Below are 22,286 nucleotides of genomic sequence, written 5' to 3'. Positions count from 1 at the left end.
TTTCTTTAATGGCAAAGTATTTTTATAGGATATAGATTATGTGATATAGGCTATTTGATATAGGTTATGTGATATAGGTTATATGAAATAGATTATGTGATATAGGTTATGGATATTGGTTATGTGATATAGGTTATATGATACAGGCTATGTGATACAGACCATCTGATATAGGTTATATGAGATAGATTATATGATGTAGGTTATATGATATAGGTTATATGATACAGCTTATATGAGATAGATTATGTCTTACAGATTATATGATATATGTTATGTGATATAGGCTGTTTGATATAGGTTATGTGATATAGGTTATATGAGATAGATTATATGATGTAGGTTACATGATGTAGGTTATATGATAATAGGTTATAATGTGATGTAGGCTATCTGATATAGGTTATGTGATATAGGCTATATGAGATAGATTATATGATATAGGTTATATGATGTGGGTTATATGCTATAGATTATAATGTGATGTAGGCTATCTGATATAGGTTATGTGATATAGGTTATATGAGATATATGATATAGGTTATGTGATATAGATTGAGAGAGATTATATGATATGGTTATATGATATAGATTATGTAATGTAGGTTATATGAGATAGATTATATGATATAGGCCACATGATGTAGGTTATAGTGTGATATAGGCTATCTGATATAGGTTATGTGATATAGGTTATATGAGATATATTATATGATATAAGTTATGTGATATAGATTATATGAGATAGATTATATGCTATATGTTATATGATATAGATTATGTAATGTAGGTTATATGAGATAGATTATATGATATAGGCTATATAATATAGATTATGTAATATAGGTTATATGAGATAGATTATATGATATAGGTCACATGATGTAGGCTATAATGTGATAAAGGCTCTCTGATATAGGTTATGTGATATCGATTATATGAGATAGATTATATGATATAGGTTATATGATATAGATTATGTAATATAGATTATATGAGATAGATTATATGATATAGGCTATATGATATAGATTATGTAATATAGGTTTTATGAGATAGATTATCTGATATAGGTTACATGATGTAGGTTATATGCTATAGATTATAATGTGATAGAGGCTATCTGATATAGGTTATATGATATAGGTTATATGAGATACATTATATAATATAGGTTATGTGATATGTTATATGAAATAGATTATGTGATATAGGTTATATGATATAGATTATGTAATATAGGTTATATGAGATAGATTATATGATATAGGTTATGTGATATAGATTATGTGATATCAGTTATGTGATATAGATTATATAATATAGGTTGTGTGATATAGGCTATCTGATATAGATTATGTGATATAGGTTATATGATATAGATTATATGATGTAGGTTACATGATGTGGGTTATATGAGATCGGTTATATGATGTGGTTTATATGATGCAGGCTATGTGACATAGGCTATTTGATATAGGTTATATGAGATAGATTATTGATATAGGTTATGTGATATAGATTATATGAGATAGAGTATGTGATATGGGTTATGTGAGATAAAGTATATGATATGGTTATGTGATATAGGTTATATGATATAGGTTATATACATAGGTTTGTGTGAATGGTAAATGCTGATTAGCTTTCCTGATTTTTATTTCTTCTAATTTACATTTCTTCTACTTAGTCTTTTATTGTATCATTTTAAAATATTTTTACTTTGTTTTTAAAGCATGTAATAATTTAGAATTGCTACCAAGGCAGATTAGCCATTTTCATCCTTTTTTGAATCAGTGGGGTATCTCTGTGTTTTTGTTACTAGAAGATTCACAGCAGGGTTTCTTTATTAATAATCCTCTTTAATGTATTTTAAAACGTTTTGGTTCCTAAAAATGTAGCTTTCGGCTGGGCGCGGTGGCTCACGCCTGTAATCCCAGCAGTTTGGGAGGCTGAGGCGGGCAGATCACGAGGTCAGGAGTTCGAGACCAGCCTGGCCAACATGGTGAAACCCTGTCTGTACTAAAAATACAAAAATTATCTGGGCATGGTGGTGGGCGCCTATAATCCTGCTATTTGGGAGACTGGGGCAGGAGAATCGTTTGAACCCGGGAGGTGGAGGTTGCAGTGAGTTGAGATCTTGCTACTGCACTGCAGCCTGGGTGAAAGAGCGAAACTCTGTCTCAAAAAAAAAAAACATGTAGTTTTCATACAGCCTTTTAGGGGCTGCCCAGGGAGGCCAGCTACTAGCCAGAATGGAGCAGTCAGGTAACTTCAGGAAAGAATGGCATATATGCCCACTGGACTGTCTATATGCCATTACAGCCATGTCCTGTGGTGATACACTCAACGTATCCCGGTGGCTCCATGATCCCTATTCCTAGACTCTATTCTAGTTTTACTGCTCCCACTTAGTCTTTAGAATAGTGCCATTTCAATAACTTTTAAAAATATCTCAATCCCTGGTTTGTTGCAGTGGGCTTTGTCCCGTATTGGGTATGACTAGAGTTTTCCGCCGGCTTAAAAGTGACAAGCATTCATGAAGCTTCTCTGAAATTGCCCAGGGTCCCAGTAAACATCCCCATAATTGGACTCTTAAGTGTTGGTTGTTTTTGGTTTTGCTTTGGTATTCTCTTGCCTTTACACCCAAAACACAGGGCAGACAGGGCTGTCAGTGGCTTAGAAGTGGGCCCCATACTCCTGGCTGCTCATCTTCCTTGGAAGAAAGTCTTGGAGAGGAGAGGTCAGGTGTCCTCTTGTCTCATGCTGGCTTCATTGAACCACGCCAAGGTGGATCTTCGTGGGTAGGGTTACAGACTGTAGTTCTCAAACTTAAAGGTACAGCAGGATTACCTGGAGACTGTTCAGGTAGTTGTTAATTGTTAATTGTTTAGGTATCCTCATGTGAGCAAATGATGACAGACTACGTCTCAGTATGTGACCAGCTGTCTCACTTGTTTGGCATGTAGCATGCAGCATATGAGAATCAGTGAAACAAATTAAGCAGTTCTGGGTCTAGTGTACTTTTAACTGTAGCAGCTTTTATGCAACTGGGTATATTTACAACATAGGCTGAATCACAGACAACGTTGATAGGATCTGAAGCTGTGAGCTATAAAACCTGAGACTGTCCAGGCTCAGGGTGACTCTCCCAGAGTTTCTCATCAGGAGGGCTGGGGCAGGCCTGAGAAGTTCCCGGGTGAAATTGATGCTTCTAGGGGGGACCACACTTGAGAACCACTGCTCTCAACACCTCCCCGAACACCTTTCACCCAAGGAGACAAATTCTCATAACTTCTCCGTTCTACTGCCAAGGGAGGCTTGAAAATGGCAAGGGTATTGGTTTGATTTGACCCTTTTTTCCTCTCATAATTACTGTTGTTTTCTTGTTCCCACTAGGATTCTTATGCTCGCTATTTAAAATCTCCGATCTATAAGGAAATGCTGGCCAAAGCTATTGAACCTCAGGAAACCACCAAGAAAAGGCAAGTGGAATTATCTGTAATTGCTGGCTGCCTGCTGTTTAGTTTACAGAGAAGTGAGGGTCTCTTTCAGTCAAATGGCTATTATGGAGATATCTGCTTGATGAAAATATTGGGGATTGGGAAGTATTGCTCAGGGAATGAGTGCCTCATTTGCTTCATAATGCCCTGAAATCACTCTAGCAAGATTTCCTTAGTAATTACCACCAGTGAGTTTTGTTTCCTGAATGCTGGCTTGAAAGAGTTTGGATGATCAGACCAATAATTACCCTTATCACAAATGGAAGCATCTCCTTGGTTTTTAAACTGCTCCATGTTACCTTCAGACTGATGCATGGGAATTAATTAAGCTGCATCCTGGTATTTAAATTGTTCTAAGACCTCAGAGAGAATACCAGACTGCACCCCAAGAGAAAATGCTCAACGGAGGGGAATCGGACAGTAACGGGCCAGGTATTCCTGCTGCCTCCGGGGACCGTGTTTTAGAAGTCCATTAACTCGTTCATTCTCACTTTTCTTATTGGAGATGTGGATCCTCTCATCTGGTAGAGCCACTGGGACAATGGACGAAATAATGTTCTGAGGGGCAAATTGAACTCTTTTTGGGGGTAGTTCAATCTGCAAGGATTGAAGATTCAAAATAGTAATCGAACGGCAGCTTGAACAAAACTGTAAGGCTTTGGAAGAGGTTTTTCCACTGGCAATCATGTGTCCTGTCCCCGCCCCCCATAGTGACTGTTCCCCTGTTTGCCAGGTCAACCCTCACTGGGCTCCTTTCCAGCATCTTCCATCAATTCAAAAGGGGGATGGCTGGACCAGAGCCTTTATCAAAAGAGAGAAACAAAACAAAATAAAACAAAACAACCCAACTTGGTTTCATTCTTGAGGATAATGGCCCTGTTATGAAAAGGAGAGAAAGAAAGTCTTTGCGGTGCTATTCTTCTGGGTTTACCAAGTAAGGAAGGGAGTTCAGTGTCCCTGGGGACTTAAAAGCTTCTACTTTAAGCCAGAAGAAAGGCCCGTAATAGCTCCAGAAGTTCTGCCAGAAAGTAATGAGGGGAAAGAAGAGGAGTCTCATACCTCTCTCCCCAGATATTTCAGAAGTTGGGGCAGATGTGAGAATTCTCACTATTGTGAGTGAGAATTACATGTGGATGCATTTGTAAAGTGTGAAGCCTGGTCTGTGTCCATGCCAGGACTGCAGTGGGTATGAATTTTGTTCCATGATCCCAGGTATAAGACAATGTATTCAAACTTAATTTTTCCATGACAAGTTGCACCTAGTTCCAAGCCTTCCCCTTGGCAGGGCTGGTGAGAGATCCAATGTCAGTATCAGGCTTTATGTCCTGGTAGGGGAGCCCTTCTTCTCCCTAAGATAGATGTAAGAGTTCAAGGGGCTTATGTAGTCTAGAAATCTGGAGTAGGTTGCAGGTCTTTGTCTATCATTGCCGCTGAAGTGCTGGGCTCCAAGCTTGCGTGGGCCCTCAAAGACAGGTGGCTCCGCTGCTCACTGTCCGTTATATCACTTGGATACCTCGAGCTTTGTCCTGACTCCTAAGGCCATGGCAGGGAGAGTTTGGTTCCAGGAATCCATGCTTGGCTTTGAAGAAGGTTCTGGCACATGTCAAGATATTGTACCTGAGCAGGGTACCAACAGCCCACCAGCCTCTTCTCTCTTTTAGGCCTCTTCTCTCTTTCTCTGTTCATTGAGGCCTAGCTATCTTGGACAGTCCAGATCTTTGCTTCCTTCCCAGAACCATAGCTTTAGAAAACAAATGCTCCAGCCAGGCACAGTGACTCATGCTTGTAATCCCAGCACTTTGGGAAGCTGAGGTGGATGGATCAGTTGAGGTCAGGAGTTTGAGACCAGCCTGGCCAATGTGGTGAAACCCTGTCTCTACTAAAAATACAAAAATTAGCCGGGTGTGGTGGCACATGCCTGTAGTCCCAGCTACTTGGGAGTCTGAAGCATGAGAATGGCTTGAACCTGGGAGATGGAGGTTGCAGTGAGCCGAAGTCTTGCCACTGCACTCCAGCCTGGGTGATAGAGCGAGACTCTGTCCCCTGTGCCGACCCCGCTACCCCGACCCCCAAAAAAGAAAAGGAAACAAATAAATGCTCCAACTATCTCCAGTACCCAAACCTTCATTACTCACTTCTTTCATGAAGATGTTACAAGAAGTTAAGAAAACAAATTGGTTTCTAAATCTTGTACAAGTTCAATGCAACTTCGCCAACCAAAGGGTCTTCCTTGTGCCTGACCTAAAATCTAATGGCAGTTGGTACTCCCTCTGGTCTTATCCTCCAAGTGGGGTGAATGGAGGCAAGGTTGGACCCCACTGGAGGTTCACTGGGAAAAGGAGAGAACAAAATCTAGATTTTGGACCTTCCAGCCCCAGCTCCCTCCAAGTGTGAGAGTGTCAGTGTTGGGCAAGCTGTGTCATTTTCCTCCAACCACCAATCTGTCATTCCTTCCAGCTCCACCCTCCCTTTTATGCGGCGTCACCTGCGATCCAGCCCAAGCCCTGTCATCCTGAGGCAGCTGGAAGAGGAAGCCAAGGCCCGAGAAGCAGCCAACACCGTGGACATCACCCAGGTCATGAGCAAGCTGGACCGGAGGAGCCAACTCCAAAAAGAGGGGCCTCCTAAATAAATCTGTGATTCCTGGGGGTGGGGGCATGCACGTGGGAGAGGCAAATGAAGAAGGGTAGGGTGAGAGTCTAGAAGGTTCCATTCCCCATTTATGGAGGTCATCAGGTTCATCCCATACTCCTCTAACTTTCTTCATGGGGGACTTCCTAATACCACAGCAACCAGAGCTTGTTCTCCCAAGCCCACTCATCAGGGGACAGGGTGGGCGAAGATGGTGGGTGGGAGAGGGGATCACCTGACTCAATTGCTGTGTGGCTGCCTAGTATACCTTAGGGAGTTCTTAGGGGAACCGAGAACTCTCACAGTGAGAGCCAGGGGGAAAAAGCTCTCTCAGTGAGAGCCACAGGGAAATGTGGTACACAAAGCTCTCTCTCAGTGACAGCTTTGCTTTGGAAAATTAAAGAGAAGGCCTCTCCCCACCCCCAAGGCCTAGTGTTTTTCAGGGAGATTTGTTTAAAATAGCTTTATGAAGCTCCTCATCCTATCTCTCTAATTTAGACTACTGTTTCCAAATGAGTCTGAGATCCCGCCAAGGGGCTAGTTGCAGGGAAGTACTTTCTCTGAACTCCCCTACTTTGCCTGCCTGGAAAGGCCCTGCTGAGACATTTCTCCTGTGGAGTTTGTTCTTAGTCATAATTACTGGAGGGTTGACCGGCTCTCTTCTTCCCATCTCCCCATCCGCTTGTCCATGCTGGGGAAACAAGTGGCTTTTGGGAATGAAGGACTCCAATGGCCCTCTGAGGAGCATCTTTTTGGCTAAAGAACAAAGGCATTGATGTCTTCATTCATGGGAAGAGGATGGTAGACATCAAGATGAGTGAGGATCAAAGATGATACTATCTAGGACATTTTCTAGATGTCGATGCTTCCCTGTTCTGTAGGTGTAGACGAGGTCAACCCTGTAGTCAGGACTGGGGGAGAGGATAGTTCTAACTGACCTTGGGAGGTTTAGAAGGTCATTCTCGAAGTTAAGCTCACTCCTTACACTTGTGCAAGAATGCAACAGACATAGAACACAGAGGTGAGCAACACACCAGCCTGACCAAGTAGGAATACTCACTCATTCAGCACATCTATTGAGCACCTACTATGTGCAAACATCGGTGAATGAAACAGACATGGTTCTCTCTCATGGAGCTTCTGGTCTAGGACTGAGACACAATAATTAAACAAACTATTAGGTAGCTATTGCTGTGTGACCATCAACCAGAAAAATAGAGCAACATACAGCAAGTGTTTATTGTTCATACATGTGGGGTCATCTGGGTGGCTCTGTGGATCTTGGCTGGGTTCACTCATCTGTCTGGGGGTGTCGCAGTGGCCTAGGCTGAGCTGAGTGTGATTAGTTTTCTCTGCTTCATGTACCTCTCATCTCCCAGCAGTCTCGCCTAGGCAGAATCCCATGCTGAGGACTGAATTGCAAGGGAGCAAGTAGAAACACACAAGGCTTCACATAGTCTCTTCTACTTTATTTTATTGGCCAAAGCAAGTCATAAAGCCAACCTAGATTCAAGGGACAAGGGAATCTCTTTATCACTATATCTCTTTAGTGAGAAAAATTTCAAAGTCTCATGGTGAAAGATGGATGACATTTCAAAGTCTCACCGCAAAAGACAGGGAAAGGTGAAGAATGAGGGCCATTGTTGTAATTAACAACACAAATGCCTGCCCAAGGGATTATAAAGGAAATTAATGTGGTACTGGGATAGGGAAAATGGGATGTGTGTAGACTATGCCCCTGCCAGGTGGTGACAGAGAAGCAGGGAATGAGAAAGAGTTGGCCATAAGAGCACGTGGGCCAGGCAAGCAGAATGTTCTGGGGAGAGGGGGCTGTGTGGGCAAAGGCTCAGAGCAGGGAAGTGGCTCCAAGTGAACCGAAAGGCCAGGTGAGTGAAGCCTGCTGGGTGAGGCAGAAATGGTGCAAGATGAGTTTACAGAGTGGGCAGGGGCCAGATCGTTGATGACCTTCAAGGCTGTTCGAAGGAGTCTGTGGTCACCGGTTTCACGTTAGCAAAATGGTTCTAGCCCAGAAGAGGGGCGCTTATGCTTTCCGTTTGCACTGGTTGCAGACCAGTTTCCATGCTGAAAGTGCACGGAGGGATATGCTTTGCTCATCTCTCTTCTGGAGAATCTTGGAGTCTTCCCACTCTGGAAGGTACCCCAAGTAGAAATCTAAACCATTGTAAACGGGGTGACACGAGCGGAGGGACTGTATTTATCTCATTCATTAATTGGAGCCTGATTCCTGACACCCAGCGGGTTCTGCACCAACATGAATGACATGAGTGGATGAATGAATGAATGAATGAATGAATGAATGAATGAATGAAAAGAGCTCTGGATTTGGAGAAAGGCTCCTGGTTCCCGCTCCTGGCTCTCGCACTAGTCATATAGCCTTAGACAAGTCACTTAACCTCTCTACGTCCTTATTTGTGAAATGAGGGATCGGGACCAGCTCTAAACTTCTCAAAGCAGACTTTGTGAATTCTGACTGGGAACCTGGGCTGGGGCATCCAGTTTACTTGAAGATTTGGAATGGGACGAAAATTAGGTAATTTCAAAAAGTTTCACGTTAAAATAATCGTGAATATATTATGAAGTAGAATGCAAAATGTACATGAATTTTTAAAGACACAATTTGAGACATCAAAGGCATTTTGTGCTTGGCTGTGGCAGGCTCAGGCTCTGCCCTCCAACTTCTGGGGGAACGTGTTTTCGGGCTCTCCTGCTGTGTGGCCTACTTTTATGGGAATGTTTGAGAAGCATGAAACCAGAGCATATTTGCTGGTCCTTTTGGTCACTCCATATGAGCTGAGATGACATACCCAGCAGCGTGGTAGTGAGGGTAGTGGTGAGGGCATCACAGGCATTGTGGCTTCTACAGGGCACAGACCGTGTCTTGTTCATCTTTGACTCCGGTATCCCCTGTCTCACTCACCACAGGTTTGTGCTCCAGTCTCTCTCATTCTCCCACAGGCTACTGTGTGCTCTGTGTCAGGCTCCTACAGGGACTCTTTGTGTATTGATGGAAGCCTGCTCAAGTTGAGACACACAGGATCTCACAATCTAATGAGAGACACAGCATGTAAACAAAGCAGATGAGCATTCTTTATTAAATGAATGAGGACGTGAGCGTCTCAACACTGTCTGTCTAGAGGAAGGAATATGAATGGCTTCATGGCTACATGGCAGCATTTATGCTTCATAGATGTATTCTATTTATTTATTTTTTTGTTTGTTTGAGACAGGGTCTTGCTCTGTTGCCCAGGCTGGAGTGCAGTGGTGCAATCATGGCTCACTGCAGCCTTGACCTCCCAGGCTCTAGCAATTCTCCCATCTCAGCTTCCCATGTAGCTGGGACTACAGGTGTGTGCCACTAGGCTTGGCTAATTTTTTGTATTTTTTGTACAGATGGGGTTTTGCCATGTTGACCGGGCTGGTCTTGATTTCCTGGGCTCAAGTGATGCGCCCACCTCAGCCTCCCAAAGTGCTGGGATTACAGGCATGAACCACTGCACCTGCCCCATAGATATATTTTAAGGACCTTTTTTGTGTAAGAATCTGTGGTGGGTGCTATGGTGGATACAAAAATGAACAAAATGGTCTCTGCCCTCAAGGGGCTGACAAGACGCATGGATGCAAATGGCTGTAGCCAGAAGCAGGACGCAGTCGAGACCCGATGATGATCAAGGATGATGATTGTTGATTGAGAGAGACCACACGCCGGAGGAACCCAGAGGTGGGAGAGAATTGTTTGGCTGCGGGATGATGATAAGGTTTTTGGAGGAGGCATGCTTGAGGTGGGTCTCGAAGGAGAGTAGGATGTCATCAGATAGCGACTGGGGAGTGGGCACTGCAGGGCGTGTGGGCAGAGGCCAGGCAGGGCTACTGCTGGCCTCTAGGGAGCTTACCGGGTCAGGCAAAGTGCTCCCTCCAAGCAGGTGTCCTTATAACACTTGGCCGAATTTCAGTCCCACCTTGCCCCTCAGCCAGGTGCCCCTGAGCAGCACACAGCTTGCATAACCATTTGGTGGCCCTGAGCACAGGGTCCAGGAAGCAAAGCTGGGAGGGTGCTGGGTTGAAGATGTGTCGTGGAAGGCTGGCACGTGGACTCTTTACTGCGGTCTCATAAGTGTCATTCCCCACCCACCCCTGGCTGGTTTAGATGCCCCTTCTCTGGCTCTCCTTCCTTTCTGCTCACGCCTCTGTCTGTGAATGCTGCACCGTATCGAAACAATTGTTCATGTGCCTTTTTCTCTCACTGGACTGTAAAACTCCTTAACAAGGAGAGACAGTGTCTTGTGGGGTTTTGTGTCCTCAGGGCTGGACACAGCATGGGCTTACAGTTGGTATGCCGGATGTTTGAAGAGCTTCAGCACACTGGAAATCAGGAGCTGGGGAGTGAAGATGAATTAAGAAGTGGTTGCTCTGGTCTCCATCAAGAGGAAGGTGTGGATTAGGAGGGTGGTGATGGGTTCAGAGGAAAGAGGAGAGATGCTGGAGGCAGGTGGATAGGACCTGATTGAAATGGGGTGATGTGGGGGAAGAAATTAAAGAAGACCCAGAGATTTTGATCCTCCTAAGATAAGGGTGATGTTAAGAAAGGTATTGATTATGAAAGAGGACTGGATTTTGTGTTAGCAGTTGGGGAGGGACCAGGGAGGTTTGGAGTCCCAGATGAAAATGTATACACTATTCATGTAATAAACATTTACAGAGTTTTTTCTTCCTTCCTTCCTTTTTTTTTTTTTTTTTTTTTTTGAGACAGAGTCTCAGGCTGGACTGCAGTGGCACCATCCTGGCTTACTACAACCTCAGCCTCCCAAGTTCAAGTCATTCCCCTGCCTCAACCTCCCCAGTAGCTGGGATTATAGGTGCCCACCACCATGCCCGGCTAATTTTTGTATTTTCAGTAGAGACAAGGTTTCACCATGTTGGCCAGGCTGGTCTCAAACACCTGACCTCAAGTGATCCGCTGGCCTCGGCCTCCCAAAGTGCTGGGATTACAGGTGTGAGCCACTGCACCTGGCCATGGAGCTCTTATGTACCAGACGCTGGGAGCCTGCAAAGCCCCTCAAGGAGTTCCAGACTAGGAAAGAGATAGACATACTGTACAACTCACTGACATAGAAGATATCAGGACTCATAGCGGAGCAAGCAGAACAGGAGGGGAATGTCAAGGAGGAAGTGATTGATCCTATCTAGAGGCATCGGGGAAACTGGACCTCAAAGATTGAGTAGAATTTTCCAAGTGGAAGGCAGAGAGCTGTGGTTAATTATAGTTCCCCCTTCTTCCAGAAGGGATTTGAGGCAGCTTAGAATACTATAATACCATATGATGGAATGTCTAAAATGATAGATTGAAAACCAGTTTTAAAAAGTAGTTTGTACACAGTGAACCTTGGATGACTGGGTTATCAAAACTGAATGTTACTTTTTTTTTTTTTTTTGCATGAAATTTTGCTCTGAAATTCCTGACAACAACCAAGCAAACAGAGAGACAGATTGGTTTTAGAATTTTACTGTGTCAGGTCAGGCGCGGTGGCTCACGCCTGTAATCCCATCACTTTGGGAGGCTGAGGTGGGTGGGTCACGAAGTCAGGAGATCGAGGCCATCCTGGCTAACATGGTGAAACCCTGTCTCTACTAAAAATACAAAAATTAGCCAGGCGTGGTGGCGGGCGCCTGTAGTCCCAGCTACTCAGGCGGCTGAGACAGGAGAATTGCTTGAACCCAGGAGGCCAAGTTGCAGTGAGCCGAGATTGCACCACTGCACTCCAGCCTGGGCGACAATTTTACTGTGTCATGAAATCAAGCATTCAAGTCCTTCTTTACCTGGATCCTCCCCTTACTCCTAAGTCCCAACACGAAGTTGAAAATGTGCTTCTGGAGAGAGAGATTTCTAATCCGTTCCTGTTCTAGGCATAACAGATGCAGAACTGAGTAAGATCATCAAGTCTTATTTCATGAAGTTTGCATTTTAGCTGGGGGTGTGGGGACAGGCAGTAGATCATACATAAGTGCTCTAAAGGAAAGCAAAGTAGGTTTGAGTAACTCTGAATTAAGGAAGGGGAGTAATTTTAGATGGGTTTCTTGACCCAGAAGTGACTACTGAAGATGTGATAGCGGGTGGAACCTGAGGGCCAGAGAGTGGATGGAGAGAGAAAAGAAGGGTAAGAGGGAAGCTTGGATGAGGCCACATTTTAAAGGTGTAAGAGGAGAGAGAAGAGTTAAGAACGGAGTGGCAGAGCTGTTAGGATGCCTCCCTGAGAAGATGTGTGGGGGATATGGGTGGGTGGCCAGCAACGTTGAGCAGAGACAGTTAGTGCCCACTGGATAGTCCCTGGGCACACTTTCACTTCCCAGCGCCCTGCAGTTAGCTGGGGCCATGTGTCTAGTTGTGGCCAATAGACATGGGCTCTGCTGAGGTGGATCAGAGCCTGGGGCTCCACCTCCATCTCATCCCCTGCTGTGGACCTGGGATTCTACATCATCTTCTGCACAGCACAGATGCAGGAGTCCCTCTTGGGCCACGCAGGACTTTATGTGAACAAAAAACCAGACTTTTATTACAAGAAGTCACGGAGAGATTGGAGTTGCTGTAGCATAGCCCATCCTGTCCTGCCGAATCAAGAAGTTGAGCATGTCGAGGACCAGCAGAGCCTACCGGATTTAGCAGTTAGGAAATCATTGGGGATTTCGAGTGGGTGATTTCAGCAGAATAGTGAGGGAAGAAGTCACTTTTATGGGAATAAAGGAGAAGATGTTGGAAGTAAGGAGAGTGGGCTGTGTGTGTAGATTACCATTTCAAGAAGTCTGGGAGGAAGGCGAGAGGTATGGTGGTAACTTAGATGATGGAGGGTTGAGAGGAGGCATTTTCAAAGGACAGCGTGAGGTGGGGGTGTTTACACAATGAGGGGATGATCCTGGGGAGGTGGGGAGGTAAAATAAAGAATAATTGATAAGAGAAAGTCTGGAAAAAACTGGGGGGAAAAAAAAAGTCCAGATTGGTCTTGGAGAGGAATAGTTTACTCTCTGATGTTGCAACTCAGAGAGATTTGGAAGTGGAAGGGAAGGAAGCTGAAGGCTAAGTTAAGGTAAGATCAATTTTAATGATTAAGGAACATTTGAGGCATTTGCTGAGAGCATTGCAGAAGGAGGGCAGTGTGGCCACAGAAGCAAGGCCATGTGACTGCAGGAGAAGTGCTTGATAATCACTGCAAGGCAGTGATGATGGATGTTGAACCAAACAGTTGAGTAGAAAGTTGTCAAGCTATGAGAGGGAAGAAGTGTCTCATCTCCTTATATGGAACTTTCTGTATGTTTGAAGGTGGCAGAGAGAAAGATGTACATTCCGTGATACTCCTTGGTCAGCCAAGCAGCCATTCAGGAAACCTTTGGAATTTCCAGCAGCTTTGTCAATGGGAAATGCTGTGGGATGGCCATGGGAAGGAGGGAGGGGTTGTCTTCCAGTAATCACTGACTGCTTTCTACGCAGAACTTTAAGAAACCCGCTTGCTATCAGCTTCCAGTCAGAACAGCACTTGTAAAGGGTTGATCCTTAAACATCACTGAGTGAACACATCTCTGTCTTGTGGTTCCAGGAATTTTAATCCTTGAAGCTAGATGGTATGAGAACAGTTTTTTTTCTGAAGCCAGGCTTGAATGGGTAGGAGAAGGAATGTGGACTTTGGGGGTAGGCAGACATAGTTTTGGTATTTTAGCTGGGTGACTTTGACCTTCAATCTGCCCTCTTCTTTCACTCTCTTTCTTGCTCACTGTCTTGCTTCTTGTAATCTGCCAAGGATGGGATCCAGAGTTCTAGCTTCTGTGAATATAGGGGTCAGGCTCTGATACCAGTTTTCCTCTATCTGTTATGAACACTCAACATTCAACAGAGACATTCAGCACCTGTTACGTGCCCAGCATCCTGCTAGGTGCTGGGGATCACCAGTGAGCAAGAGAGACACCCTTGGGGCATTTGCTGTTCAACAGAAAAGACAATTAAACCAAATGGTGTGATATTATAAGGAAGCCACCTAATGTTTTGGGAGTGGTTGGCAAGGACTGCTAGCCTGATGAGGGCGGTGGAGACTTGGGGAGATCAGCAGAAGCTAAAGCAGAGGGGCTGTGGGCAGGGCAATTCACTGGTGATCAGGACCAACGGCCAACCAGCACCGTCCATCCTGTAAAGCTCTATGCAGCTCCTAGGGACTCAGGGCTGTGTGCATTTGTGTGACTTCGCCATGATCTCAACTCCAGGTATCAGCTCTTTTCCACTCTTACACCTGCCTTTCCCCAACTTCAGTGTATGCCAGTGCTCTGCTCCCCAACCCTGGAGTCCACCAGGCAATTCTCATGTTTGGTAATGAAGGGACTGAAGATTCTGAGGGCTTGCAAGAGCATCTGTGGCTGCTGCTATTTTTCCAGCAGGTGGCAGCTTCTCTTGCTAACATTTAAACTATGTGTCCCACAGGGCCCATTGAAATTCCAAATAGCATAAAAAAAATATGTGGACAATATTAATAATATATTTAAATCATTATGAAAATCTCTATTATGCCATGTCCTTAGACATATTTTAATTTCTTAATGTTATATTTTAAACAACTTAACGAAGTCCTGTAGTCTGGAGTTTCATGGCTGAAGTAAGGGTGATTGCTAACTGAGAAGGTCTTGTGCTAGACAGTGTCAAATGGGATGACCAGTATGGGGTCATGCCATGTGTTCACCCATGGCAGACTTTTCCCCATGGGGCTAACTTTGCACATTTGCTTGGGGATGGTGGGGAAGGGGAGAGTGGGAAGGCACTGGAAGAGGGGACTTTGCACACTGCATGCTGCACCTAAATGTGGCCCTCTGCTCACCTTCCTGCTCCCAGGAAGTGGGAGTTCAGATGGCCCCAAGGTCTCCTTCAAATTCTCAACCACTTTCTAAGGATAGAAAATGAATTGCATCTCTGTGCACTACCTGCTTTGCCATTCATTAAAATGCCTATGATTGTGTTCTCCTATTTCATTTCATGCTCCTTTACTCCCTTCTCTTGGTTCTCTTGCACAATAAAACAGCAGCATGAAACAAAAGAATGCCAAGCTCTCCTTCACTGCGTCTCTGTGGTGTCACATTTCTTTGCCATGTGTCATGCATGCCACTGCTTTGCTGCCTCACACCAATGGTAGGTGGGGCATGGGCTGGAGGGGCTGGGTCTCCAAGCAGAGCCCCCGGTCTCCATGGGAGGGACCAAGGTAGGGAATTGTGGGAGCGGATGGAAAAGACATCTGCTTAGATTGTCCAGGACCAATAAGGCTAATGGTCATTTGCCCAGAAGAAAGGACCATCTCAGGCCAGGTAAGTGGCCATCTTCCTCACCTGTCCGTCATTCATCCCAGCAAAGAGAAGGTGCTAGGGGAGGAGTGGAGCCAGAGAAGGACAGAGAGAGGTAGGAGGGTGGGAGGAGGGCACAGAGTTGGGGGAGGGCATATGGAGAGGCTGGTCTGGTCACAAATTATGATTTTTGTCAAGTTGCATCATATCCATGAGCCTCAGTTGTCTTATCTGTATAGCGGGATGATAGAAGTTTATCACAAATTCTGAGGAAGTGGAATGGAGGTTAATTCTGTATCTCTCTTGACAAAGCCGAGTTCCTAGATTTGGTATTTTTCTATGGCAATATGAATCAGTAAGGAAGGCAAGGCCCTTTGAGTCACACAGACCTGACCTCAGGTTCTCATTTAGTCACTGCTTCGGTTTTCCATTGCTGCATAGCAATGACCGCAAGCACCAGCCAGGTATGAGCTCAGTTTTCCAGGAGACATTTGGCTGATGTCTTGTTCAAGGGGCTGTAAGGAAATTCCATAAACTGGGAAACTTACCAGCAACAAACACTTCCCGTGGTTCTGAAGGTTGGGGTGTCCACGAAGGAGGCCCTGAGAGGTTCGGGGTCTGGTGGAGTCGCACTTTGTGGTTCATAGATGGTCTCCTTGCCGTGTCCTCCCATGGTGGACGGGTCAAGCTAGTGCCCTGGGGCCTATTTCATAAGGGTACTGATCCTCTTCACAAGGGCTCTGCCCTCATGATGAATCATTTCCCAGAGACCCCACTTCCTAACACCATCACCTGCAAGGGGAAGGACTTCAATATATACATTTTATGGAGGACACAAATCTTAGACAGCACAGCTGGGCTCTCGGCTCAGGGTCTCACACTGAGGTGTCAGCCAGGCTGACGGGGTTCTCATCTGGATGCTCCTGAGAAGAATCTGCCTCCAAGCTCACTTGGGTTGCTGGCAGGATTCAGTGCCTCGTTTAAGACTCAGGTCCCTGTCTTCTTGCTGGCCGTCAGCTGGGAGCTGCTCTCAGCAGCTGGGGGCCACCTGCCGTCCTTAACCAGCTCCCCCTCCATCTTCATCGCCAACCATGGAGACCTTCTTCACAACTGAATCCTTGCCAAGCTTCCAATCTCTCCGCCTTCTGCCTCTGGTCTCTAGACTCAGATGGAAAGGGCTCCTGTGACAGCTGGAGCTCACCCAGACACTCCCCCTTTTTAAAAGTCAGCTATGCCTTATCACACAGCCTGACTGGGAGTGACTGCCCCATCACATCTATGGTTCACGTGCACAATCAAGGGCAGGGGTGGGAATCCTACATGCCACAGTCACTGTGATTCTACATGCCACAGTCACTGACTAGTCATGAGGGCTGGGAAATGGTAATGAACCCCTGTGGGCCTCAATGTTCTGTTCTCTAAAATGGGGTGGTTACAGATAAGCCAAGTACCTAGCAGGTAGTAGATACTTGACAGATCTAAGAGCCACACTTTTCCACCTAAGAATTGTCTCCCAAGCCCCTAATCAAGGCCCAGCTTTCCCTGCTGTGTATTCTCTGCAGAATGTGTCCTAAGTACAGTTGCACCTCCCTATAAAAGGGAAGGGGTTAGAAGCTTAGTGCAGAGTCCCTTAAGCTTACAGGGCAGAATAATCTCAGATGTCAGCTAGAAATGCTTTCCCTCAGTCGTTCCCCCCGATATTCTCCTTCAGTGGGGCTGTGGTGGGGCCAGGTTCTGCCTTTGTACCAAGCACCCTGAGTGATTTTGATGTGGCTGATCTGCAGACCATACGGAGGCATCCCACCAGTGGTGACTGCGTCGACTCCAAGTCAGCCAGTTGGGTTTCAAAGTCTGACCCTGCTGTTCCCAGCGCGGTGTCCCTGCAGGGATGGTTAGACTTCTCTTAGTGCCCTCATCTGTAAAATGGGGACAATAACAGTTGCCTCACTGGGTGGCCCTGTGGAGTATGCAATAATCCACAATAGTGGATTTGCAATTGCAATTGCAGTAACTATTGCAAACGCAATAATTCATGATTATTGAGTAAAGTGCTCAGCTCGGGGCCTCACATTTGCTGTGTTCTCACTGTGAATTAATGTGATTGTTATTACTATAATAACGCCATGGCCCTGGGCCTGAGCCTGCCTCTGCTCTGCCGCCCTGTGGGATTCTGGGCAGTGAGGCAGAATGATGGGCTCTGAGCTGCTGTTTGGGAACAGAATCTTGTTTGAACTTCAGGGAGCTGGTGGGAGGGAATGAGACAAGCTGTCCATGCCCTCCCGGCCCTGCCCTCGGTGACCCTTGGCCTTTCTTTTCCCCCGAAAGCTGTTCTTGGGTGCGCCTGCCCTTCCCTGTTCAGGCTGGGACCTGCCCAGCAGGTGATCTGAAAGCCAGGCCACCCTCTGCAGCAGCCGCCTGCTCAAGGACAGGGGCTGCCTCCTTCAGTCCAGGGCAGTGCCCAGACCCCGGGGTCAGGCAGCTCTTACTGAGCAGGGCAACTATGTGGCTGTGCTGTGTGTTAGGCCATCTTTGCTCTGACTGTCCTGGAGACCCTCACCTCCTTCTCCCAGGGCCAGAGCATCCCCAGCTTGTTCATGCCAGACTTTTTTTTTTTCCCAGACTGAGTCTTGCTCTGTCACCCAGGCTGGAGTGCAGTGACGTGATCTCGGCTTACTGCAACCTATGCCTCCCGGGCTCCAAGTGATCTCCTGCCTCAGCCTCCTGAGTAGCTGGGATTACAGGCACCCACCACCACATCCAGCTAATTTTTTTTTTTTTAATTTTTGGTAGAGACAGGGTTTCTTCATGATGGCCAGGCTGGTCTTGAACTCCTGACCTCAGGTGATCCACCCGCCTCGGCCTCCCAAAGTGCTGCGATTACACGGGTGAGCCACCATACCGGGCCTCATGCCAGGCTTTGATGTGACTTGGGCCACAGCAGGCCTTTAGAAGGGGATCCAGCAAACCCAGGCCCATGGGCCAGTCTGTTCTGCCACGGGAAGAGGGGTGATAGCAGAGAGGCTCACTGAAAATTCTGATTTTAATTTCCTTTTGTCTGCTTTCAGGCAATTTTGGGCTGTAAATGCCAGATTTACTCCTCTTGCCCTATGCTCTAGGGGCTGGGGCCATGGCGGCCCAGGAAGGTTGAGATCCTTCCCCTTTCTCCACTGAACACCTCCTTGCCATGTATTCCTGTTTCCTTCTCCCTGGCCTGGCCTGGTTCCACATTCAACCTTTCTTCCTGGCCACCCCGGCTCTACCTGAGGGGAGGTCTGGGAAGGTGCTGTTCCTAGACCACCCCAAAAGGGTTGTCACTGTGGACACTGGGCAGGGCTCAGCGCATGGAGTGGCCTCAGGCCTGGAGCAGTCAGGAAGTCATGAGCTGGGACTTCTTCTGTCACCTCCACTTATCCGCTAAAAGTGTTTTAAATGCCTCCAGACCTAAGGTTGGGGCCCGAGGATGGAGAAGGCAGGGCACGGGCTGTGGCAGGTACTACGCGTTGCTCATTTGGGGACTGGAGTTGAGGGGTGATTGGGAGTGCAGCCTGGCCACACTCCAGCATCCTTGGCCTGGAGGAAGGTCAGTTCGTGTCCCGGGATGCAACTGCTTAGCCCTGGGACTGTGACCAGGGCTGGGCGACAGGCAGATCCCTGGACAGGAGGCCTCTGTGTGGCTGTGCCACTGTCATAGGTAGCTTTGGGCACCATTCCCAGCTCTCCAGAAGGCAGCCATCTCAGGCCTGCACTCTCATCTCCGGAAGGGGACTAAGTTAGCAGAGGACAGCGCAGTTGCTGACCAGGGCCATGCAACTCATCACTGACCTCTCTCCTTTCCTTCTCTACAGCCGGGCCAGCACTTGGCTCCCAGCCCCCATCTGACTGTGTACACCGGGACCTGTGTGCCCCCGTCTCCTTCTAGCCCCTTCTCCTCCTCCTGCCGCTCCCCCAGGAAGCCTTTCGCCTCACCCAGCCGCTTCATTCGGCGACCCAGCACCACCATCTGCCCCTCACCCATCAGAGTGGCCTTGGAGACCTCATCAGGCTTGGAGCAGAAAGGGGAGTGCAGCGGGTCCATGGCCCCCCGTGGGCCCTCCGCCACTGAGAGCAGCGAGGCCTCCCTTGACACCTCCTGGCCTCGCAGCCGGCCCAGGGCGCCTCCTAAGGCCCGCATGGCTCTGTCCTTCAGCAGGTTTCTGAGACGAGGCTGTCTGGCCTCACCTGTCTTTGCCAGGCTCTCACCCAAGTGCCCTGCTGTGTCCCACGGGAGGGTGCAGCCCCTGGGGGACGTGGGCCAGCAGCTGCCACGACTGAAATCCAAGAGAGTAGCAAAGTAAGAACCAGAAGGGGACGTGCCATATGCATGGGTGGCTGTGGGTGTGCAGGCCTCTGCATGTGAACGTGCATGCTTTGGGCCGGGGACTGGGGTGGGGGAGAACAGGTACCCCAGGCAATCCACTCAGATCCCTTGGCCACTAGAAGGTCTTCAGAAACTCAGTTTTGTCCTCCATTCACTTCCTGAGGAGGAGAAGGAACAGGTGTCCTTCTTTTTCATCTTCCAAATCTTTTCCATTTTTCCAAATCTTTTTTTCTCCTTATATTCTTCCACTCACCTTGTCCCATCCCAAGACCGTCATTAGTCTAAGGAATCCACTGCATCTGTAGAGAGCAGGAAAGACTGATGGCAGCAGTGGGAGCTGCAGGTGATGGGATGCCCTGGGCATGCTTCCGGGTGCTCCAGCCCCCTCCCTCACCATAAGTGCCCTTGCCGTCCTTCCCCTCACCCTTTAGGAAACCTTCCCACTTTCCTCTCCATCCATTGGCACAGTCTCTTAGAGGGACTTTCAGGGAGCCTTGTCTGGCAGTCATTTCTGTGAAAATGAAAGTTCCTAGCCTTTGCCTGAGGGGTGGCCCCTCTAAACTTCATTTTGGGTGGTCTTGCAAGTCTGATCTCTGAGAATCCCAAGTCCCCTGAGACGGCCCAGGGGGTGCAGAACTAAGGCTCTGAGGAGTGCTCCATAATGCCTGGATCAGAGCAGAAAGAAAACTTGCAAGCGATGAAACACAGAGAATCAGAATCAGCTACCTACTCTTACTGAGTTTTGGGGGAGACAGGGGCACCCCTGCACCAATCAACATGTGTTTGGCCCTGCCTGGGCTTGGAGAAGAAAGCGCCATGCAGAGGTCTTAGGTTGCCATGGATACCCAAGGAACGTGGCCTCTGTTGTGCGGTGTGCATGGGGACAGCCAGGCAGAGGTTGCTATCCCTCCTGCCTGTGTCGCTCAGGGGGAGAGGGAGGAGCAGGAGACTCTGGCTGCCTTAGGAGGGGAGTCAGAATCCGGTGTGAGTGTGTCTATTGATTTTTCCCACCTGGCCCTGCAGAGGGAATATTCCAGCTTTGGGGCCGCTGCTTTGCCTCATACATGGGCTTGGGACTTTTAAAAGGCTCTCTTCTCAAGGGCCACTACTACTACCTCAGAAGGCAGTTTTGTGTTTGGTTGTGTGTTTTTTTTTTTTTTTTTGAGTTGGAGTTTTGCTCTGTTGCCCAAGCTGGAGTGCAGTGGTGCAATCTCAGCTCACTGCAGCCCTTCCGTCTCCCAGGTTCCAGCAATTCTACTGCCTCAGCCTCCCAGGTAGCTGGAATCACAGGCACATGCCACCATGCCCAGCTAATTTTTTTGTATTTTTAGTAGAGACGGGGTTTCACCATTTTGGCCAGGCTGCTCTCAAACTCCTGACCTCAGGGGATCCACCTGCCTTGGCCTCTCTAAGTGCTAGGATTACAGGCATGAGCCACAGTCCCCAGCACACATGAAGGCAGTTTAAAGGGGTTGATGACTGAAGTCCTGGTATGCCCTACAGGGACCTCCTGAATCCTTCAAAACCATAAAGATTCAAGCACCTCAAAAATGAAAATAAAGCACCTTCAGAATTATCTTTCATTCGACATGAAAATGTGACTCCCCAATAAAAAGATTCCACTGAGCCAATCACTACACACACAACCTTTGTAGTCAAATGCTCTACCCCTGAGCTATACCTGCCCCATCAGTGTTTGGCAAATGCACCTGGTATGTTCATCTTCAAAGATGTCAGGATAATTTGGGGATGTGCTGTCCCTCCTGCACCTGCCCCTACATTACTGACTTTCCTCTTGCACCTGAAGCTTTTTCCAGATCAAAATGGATGTGCCCACGGGGAGCGGGACCTGCTTGATGGACTCAGAGGACGCTGGAACAGGAGAGTCGGGTGACCGGGCCACAGAAAAGGAGGTCATCTGCCCCTGGGAGAGCCTGTGAGGGAAAGGCAGGCAGAGCTGGGGGCTCTGGACCAGGAAGATGCTCTGACAGATGCCATGGGATGGGCAACAGGACACACTCACTCGAGAACCAAAGTGCATTTGAGTGACATTTGAGGGTTGGGGAGACAAGATGGGGTAGATTGTGGCAAAGAATGCTCTGGCTGGTTACCAGGGGCCAACTCCTTCTCCTCCTGACCCTCCCTCCCTTGGGCAGAAGAAAGGCATGTAGACCAGAAGACTTTCCCTGCTGCCTTAAAAACAATAAAAGGTTAACTTTAAGTTTCTTGGAATGTTAGTGTGTGCCTGGTTTTGTTAGTAACTTATGAGCTATTATTTATGAGTTCAACTCACGTCTTCTTCAATCTTCTGGACAAAGGGACATTGAGTCGCTTCCAAGAGCTCTCTCCTTGTCTAAATGGGTTTGTGCACAACGCTTTTCTCATTAGCAGAGCTCCCCAGGGGGTGCCCCAGGGCATGGCATCTCACAGGAATGGAGAGAGGGCTGGGAGCAGGTACACTCCTAAAACGC

The 22,286-nt window shown here is 47.3% G+C and overlaps 1 protein-coding gene across 1 annotated transcript in view; it reads left to right on the top strand.

The window, feature by feature from the left end:
- Positions 1-22,047, top strand: part of RGS9 (regulator of G-protein signaling 9) — an 81,926-nt gene extending 59,879 nt beyond the window's left edge. Inside the window, exons 15-18 of the mRNA XM_011992151.1 lie at positions 3,400-3,485; positions 5,961-6,078; positions 19,304-19,788; positions 21,623-22,047. Coding sequence (XP_011847541.1) covers positions 3,400-3,485; positions 5,961-6,078; positions 19,304-19,788; positions 21,623-21,755 — 822 coding nt within the window. The 3' untranslated portion in view covers positions 21,756-22,047. The remainder of the gene's footprint in view (positions 1-3,399; positions 3,486-5,960; positions 6,079-19,303; positions 19,789-21,622) is intronic.
- The last annotated feature ends 239 nt before the right edge of the window (positions 22,048-22,286 follow it).

Source organism: Mandrillus leucophaeus, unplaced genomic scaffold (genome assembly GCF_000951045.1).
Source record: "Mandrillus leucophaeus isolate KB7577 unplaced genomic scaffold, Mleu.le_1.0 Scaffold404, whole genome shotgun sequence".
NCBI lineage: Eukaryota > Metazoa > Chordata > Mammalia > Primates > Cercopithecidae > Mandrillus > Mandrillus leucophaeus.
This window is presented reverse-complemented; position numbering and strand designations above follow the sequence as displayed.